This window comes from Mesoplodon bidens (assembly GCF_964165515.1).
Source record: "Mesoplodon bidens genome assembly, chromosome: 18".
Taxonomy (NCBI): Eukaryota; Metazoa; Chordata; class Mammalia; order Artiodactyla; family Ziphiidae; genus Mesoplodon; species Mesoplodon bidens.
This window is the reverse complement of record NC_138175.1, coordinates 51,044,916-51,050,915: the sequence shown is the minus strand read 5'-3', so window position 1 is coordinate 51,050,915 and position 6,000 is coordinate 51,044,916. Positions and strand designations below refer to the sequence as shown.

General features: G+C 65.1%; 1 protein-coding gene across 2 annotated transcripts in view; it reads right to left on the bottom strand.

Annotated features, from left to right (window-relative positions):
• Positions 1–238: 238 nt before the first annotated feature.
• PPP1R37 (protein phosphatase 1 regulatory subunit 37) overlaps positions 239–6,000 on the bottom strand; it is a 44,463-nt gene continuing 38,701 nt past the window's right edge. Inside the window, exons 5-13 of one of the 2 annotated variants that reach the window (XM_081215940.1) lie at positions 5,462–5,581; positions 4,849–4,999; positions 4,602–4,757; positions 3,305–3,417; positions 2,502–2,643; positions 2,237–2,403; positions 1,389–2,124; positions 964–1,054; positions 239–870 (exon numbers count right to left, since the gene is read on the bottom strand). In XM_081215940.1, the coding sequence (XP_081072066.1) occupies positions 972–1,054; positions 1,389–2,124; positions 2,237–2,403; positions 2,502–2,643; positions 3,305–3,417; positions 4,602–4,757; positions 4,849–4,999; positions 5,462–5,581 (1,668 nt within the window). In that variant the 3' untranslated portion in view covers positions 239–870; positions 964–971. Of the gene's footprint in view, positions 1,055–1,388; positions 2,125–2,236; positions 2,404–2,501; positions 2,644–3,304; positions 3,418–4,601; positions 4,758–4,848; positions 5,000–5,461; positions 5,582–6,000 lie in introns of both variants that reach the window. The other variant, XM_081215939.1, reaches the window with a different exon arrangement.

Below are 6,000 nucleotides of genomic sequence, written 5' to 3'. Positions count from 1 at the left end.
CTCCTCTGGGGCCCATCCACACACGCCCCAGCAGATGTTCCGCAGCCACGACCCACCTGGCCCCTGCCCTCCCCATCTCTGTGCCAGAACCCCCGCAGGGGAAGCCCAGGATCAGCAGAAGCAGAGAGCAGGCCAGTGGGGAACCCAGCTCTGGTTTATTAGAAAAGGTGTGAGCAGACCTGCACCGACAGGAGCAGCCCTCCGCCCCCCGCCCCCCGCCCCACACCCGCGCCTCCCCCACCCTGGGCTGTAGTGCCTCTCAGGGCGCCGCCTCGAGTGGCCCGGACAGCAGGGTCTCCAAGCCCCGGCTGCTCCCCACCCCAGCTCCCTGATAGATTTATTGCACTTAAGAAAAAGAAAGCTCTGATCCTCTGATCTCCCCCACCCACCCCAGCCCAGGCCCTCACCCTGCCTGGGGCTGCTCTACAAATTCCAACCACCACCATCACTCACCACCCCTCCCAAGCCATGCCTCCTGCCTGGTCCTGTGCCCGGGGCCACCAGGGGACCATCCCACCACCACCTAGGACTCTTGCCCTGACAGGGCAAGCCTGGCCAAATGGAGCCCTGGGGAAAGGTGCCCGGCCCTGTGGCCGGTATCCACTCCTCCCCGCCCCCCCGTCCTCCTCCCATCCACCCCCAGCCCAGTCTTCGAGTGTTGGACACATAAATAGAAGTGCTTAAGTCAGGGAGGGGAGGGCCACTCCCTGTAGCTCCTGCACCCCGTGTAGTGTTGCTGTGGGGGGCCGGGGTCCCCAGGAAGGCCCCCCACCCCCTGGGGTCCCAGGCCTCAGGAAGGCTGGGGGTGAGGGTGAGCAGATTCTCATGGCTCTGGCCTCAGCTCTTCAAAGACGGACCGGAAGAAGGGAACTTAGGGAGAAGAGATCGCAGGGGGGCACCTGTCAGAGCCAGGAGCTCCATCACTGGCTCCCCAGCTCCCGGGGCCCCAGGCCCTCACCGCACCTCAGGTGTCACAGTGTCTCCTGCCCAGATTCCTGACTGGCTTCCAGAAGCAGGTCCTCGAGCTCCTTCTCGTTCTTGGAACAGCTCAGCTCTGCGCAAGAAAAAGGGTGGGCGGCCTCCAGTCAGGCGGGTGGGTTGGGGGGTACCAGCCCTGCCTGAGCTAGAGCCGAAGGGAGCACAGGCCCAGGTACCAATGAGACCATCAGACTCAGAGTCAACAGATCTTGCGTGCCCTGCCCCCAAGGAGCTCCCAGGGATCCAAGGGAAGTAAGGCGGGGACTGAGGATCAAGTCCCACTTGTCCCTGCCCCTTCAAGGGCCATTTTAAAGAGGGGGAAACCGAGGCACACCAACAAGCAGGTGCTTGGCCGGGGTCACACACAACACACAGGGGCCCCAGTCACCTGGCCCCAGAGGTCCTCTCACCGTGTTCCAGGCCACAGCTGCCCACCTTGGCCTCGGGCCCTGGGGGCGGCTCCGGGGGCAGTGCGAGAGCAAACTCGGGCTTCAGGCCGTTGGGCAGTGGTGGCCCTGACTGGGGCAGCTCCGGCTGAGGCTGAGGCTCAGACGACCCTGGGTCCCAAGTGCTGACGGCCTCAGCTGGCGTCCGGGCAGGTGAGGTGGGCAGGAAGGATACGGCAGGTGGGGATAGAGGACGAGGAGGGGCAGGTGGGGAAGGAGAGGCGGGTGGCACAGGAGGCTCTGCCCTCTCGGGTGGACTCTCCACCCGGGTCACCACAAACACTTTGTGGCCCCGGCCGGGGCTGGACACGGAAATGCGCTGCTCGGTGGGGGAGGAGGGGCAGCCTGGGGGGCTCCTGTCCCCAGAGCCCAGGGGGTCCGTGGGAGGCACCAGGGCGGGGCAGGGGGCCTCAGCCCTGTCCCCATCCTCCTCCTCCCCATCCTCCCCCTCAGAGTCTGAGTCCGAGTCCGAGTCCGGCCTGGCGCCAGGGTCGGGGCCCCCGTTCTCCTGTGCCTCGGGGGCGGGCTCCTCCGCGGGCGCGCCGGCATCGGGCTGGGGCTCGGAGACGGCGATCTCGGCCATGGAGGCCGACGGCTGCAGGCGCTGCCCCTGCTCCTCCCGCGCCAGCGCGAAGTTGCGCCTGCAGCCGTTCTGGATCTCGGCGAGCAGCGCCTTCTGCGTCTCGATGAAGCTCTTCACCTGCGGGCAGAGCGGGCCTGGCTCGGGCTCTGGGTGGCCCGCCCCCAGCAGGTCCTGGGGCCGCCCCAGGCCAGCCGGCCCCCCACCTGCCCGCAGGGAAGAGCGCACTCACCGCCTCCTTCTTGGGTTCGCGGTCAAGGTCCAGGCGCAGCAGAGAGTGGTTCACCTTGAGGGCCAACGACAGTGCCATGAGCCCGCCCGTCTTGATCTCGTTCTCCCGAAGGTCCAGTCTCAGGAGGCGGGGGCTCTCGGCGATGAACTCCGCCACCGCCACCGCGCCTGGGAGGGGGACCGCAGGGGCTGGCCACGGGCCCACACCCGGCTGGCCGCCCCCCGGCCTGGCCGCCCCGCCTCCCGCGCCCAGCCCCGCGCCCTACCCTCGCACGTGAGCTTGGTGGAGGCCAGGCCGAGGCGCAGCACGCTGCGGTTGCCGATGAGGCCGTTCTTGAGGTTCCGCACGCCCTCGTTCCCAATGGGGTTGTGGCCCAGGTTCAACGTCTCCAGGCTGTGTGTGTGCGGCTGGAGGGAGCGGCGCACGAGAGCCAGGAAAGGCCCAGGAGGCCAGTCAGGAACGAGGCAAACGTGCACGCTCTCTCCTCGGCAGGGCCCCCCAGTCCGAACACCGGCACGTTCCTGCTTCGGGCCGAATCCCTCGTGTACTCAGAAGTCTCCCAAGAGCCAGCTGCCCTGTCCACTCCTCAGCCCTCCGAGCCTCCAGCCAGGCCCGTCCCCACAGCCCGGGCCCAGCCTCTGCCCTCGCCAGCACCCCAAGGACTCTGGGCACAGGCCTGACCGTGGATGATTCTTAACCTGGGTCTGAGTCTTTGTACCCTGTGGGCTGGCTTTAAATACCACATAACGAAAAGATTTAAGGCCTCCTGATGGCTTCCAGAAATGCTACCTTTCTACGCAAAACATTTTCAACTCGTACAAAGCATTGTACTGGGCTATGGTGCTGGATGCAGAGAGACAATGAAAAGAAGGGCTACTGTCCTCAAGGGAAAGAGGGTGCAGAAGCTGAAGCAAAGACCAAACAGGGCTGGAGGAAGAGAGCAGGTTCCTGAACTGGCAGGATGAGCAAGACCGGGAGCCGCGACAGCCGGAAGATGATGAGAGCCGGGGATGGGAGAGGTGCTGGACCGGGACCGTGCTGCCCCCCTCCCCTCTCCGGCCGACTCACCAGCGTCATGCCCAGAAAGGCCATTCCCGTGTGCGTGAGCTGGTTGTTCCACAGCACCAGGGTCGCCAGCCCCTTCCTCTGCTCCTTGAGGCCCTCGCAGATGTAGGCCAGACCTGGGGAGGCCCGTGGGCAAGTCCTGTCTGTGGCCGGGGGATCTCCCTGGGGGACACTGGCCCGGGAGCCACCCCACCAGTGCTCAGAAGCCCCTGCCCCAGCCTGCCCGGCCCCACAGGCTCTGGCCCTGACACCTCCTGCTACTGCCCGCCCTGCCTTGGGCCTGGCACACACGGCTCCCCGACCCCTGGGCCGGGAACGTTCCTCCTCTGGACACCCTGATGAAGGCCTCCGCCATCTGTTTCAGATCTCTGCTCAAATCTCCCCCTCTCATGGGACAATCCCGGCCAGCCTAACCTCAGCAGACAGCTCAGCCTGCCATCACTGCTTTATTTTTCTCCAGAGCACGTTGCACCATCCGACAGACTCAGCATTCCATTAATGTATCTTGGCTTTGTCTCTCCTGAGGGCAGAGACCCCTGCCGCACTCACGGCTGTGAACCCAGAGCCGACAGGCCCCGATCGTGGGAGGTGCTCAGTACACGTGGTGTCCGGGCCCAGCTGCCCCGGAGGAGGACACTGGCCTCACTGTCCCACTCTGCACCCCCTCCCGCAACCCTGTCTTCACACTGAGGCCAGGGGACTCTGCTCAACGGTGAACAGGGACGAAATCAAATTCCTCCCGCTGGCAAGGCCTTGCTGACTACTCCCTCTTCGCTTCTCACTCACCTCCTGGCTCACCAGGGCTCTTCCCCCCACCCAGATATCCAATACCTAAGCTCTCTCCCACCTCAGGGCCTTTGCACTTGCTATTCCCTCTGCCTGGATTCTCTGCCTAAGCTTTTAGAACTGCTGGCTCCGCCCCAGCCCCCTCATTACTGCCCAGAGGCCCCTCCTGCGCACCTTCAACAGCTGTCGGTTGAGCCTTTATCCCAGCATCCTTGTTTCCTCCAGGGCACTTTCCCCAGATTGAATTATTTCAATTATCTGCTCAATACCCCACCTCATCCTGAAGGAAGAGCTGAGCTGTTCCCTCCTCCAGGATTCCTCCCTGATCCCCAGACTGGGTCAGACACCCGCCCTGGGCTCCCACAGCCCAGCCCAGTCTGAGGCGTCACCACGAGGGCAGGGCCGGGACTGTCTCGGCCACTACTGTGCTTCTAGTACCACGAGCTCCCAGCTGGGCACACAGTGGGTGCTGGGCAACTGGAGTTGGGCGGGGGCGCGCGGACCTTGCACACACCTGAGTCCAGTACATGGTTGTTACGGAGGTCCAGGATCTGCAAGGAGCAGTTGAACTTGAGCAGGTTGCCCAGCTGGGCCGAGTCCTGCAGGCCGTTGAGCTTGTTGTCGGCCAGGTACAGCTCCCGCAGGGTCATGTTCATCTTCAGGGCCGTGGCTGGCAGAAAAAGGGAGGGTGCTGTGACTGGCCAGGCCCAGGGGACCCGGCCAACAGCCCGAGCCCACCAGCACACCGCCCTGGGGCTCACCGAGCAGCATGAGGGGCCGCCCTGACAGGCTGGCATTCTCCAGGTGTAGCACCGCCAGGCTGCTGCGGATGCGCAGGGCACGCGCCACAAAGGGTGCCGCGTGGTCCAGCAGGGGCGTGTTGCGGGCGTCCAGGTACTGCAGGCAGCTTGTCTGCATGGCAGGTGCAGGGCTGGGTCAGGCTGGCCCCGGCCCTCCCCGCTCCGGGGGACCTCCCGCCCCACGTCCCAGTATCCCCGTGAGCAGCAGGGCCACCTGGTCTTATGGCTGGGGACACTGGCTGGTGAGGGAAGGCCCAGCCTGGGGCCGCAGGGGTGAGCGAGGCAGTGCTGGTGACAGCTGAGCTCGCTGACCCATCTGGCAGAGACGTCCCGTATGTGAGTGAAACGGGAATGGTGACCACAGCCGCCTCCCAGGGACACGTTATGGGCAAGTGGAGGGGAAGGGGAAGCGCCTGAAGGGACAGAAGGGGCCGGGGTGGGCCTGGAGCAGGGTGCCTCTTGGCACTGCTTTCTCACTGGCCTACAAGCTGGGGCCCAGCACCCTCTGACGGCTCGTGGACCCAGGCCCTACAGGTTGGGGGCCCTGGAGAGGGAATGGGTAGGGGGCACCCACCTTGCGCATCATGTGGGCGGCAGCCTGCCAGCCCCGGGTGCCGATGTGCTTGTTGAAGGAGATGTTGAGGTGGGTGGCCGACTCATAGTACTCGATCATGTCGAAGAGGGCTGAGGCACCCTGGGCAGAGATAGCAGGGCTCAGCCCCAGGGTGCGGCTTCAGGAGGCAGGGGCTGAGCGACTGGGGACGGGAGAGCCCGGATGCTGCTCTGGCACCTCCGGGTTCTGGCAACCAACCCTTCCCCTGTCCTGCTGCAGCCAGTCTGCTTCCTCTTACTCGCCCCCCAGAGCAGTCTAAGTGATGTGCTGCGTGACCAGGACAGGCCTCTGCCGTCCCTGGGTCTCAGGTCTCCAGGAGCCCTCCCCCGGGCTCCTGGTGGCCTCCGGACCTGGGGAGGTGAGGACACCTGGGCATAAACAGGGGGCTGCTTTCAGAATGTTTCTTAAACTCTCTCCCCTGCAGGCACTGTGATTCTCAGTGGGCGGGGGGGCACGCGTTCCTGGAAAGGCTCCTTCCTGGTGGTCATACACCTCCCCTC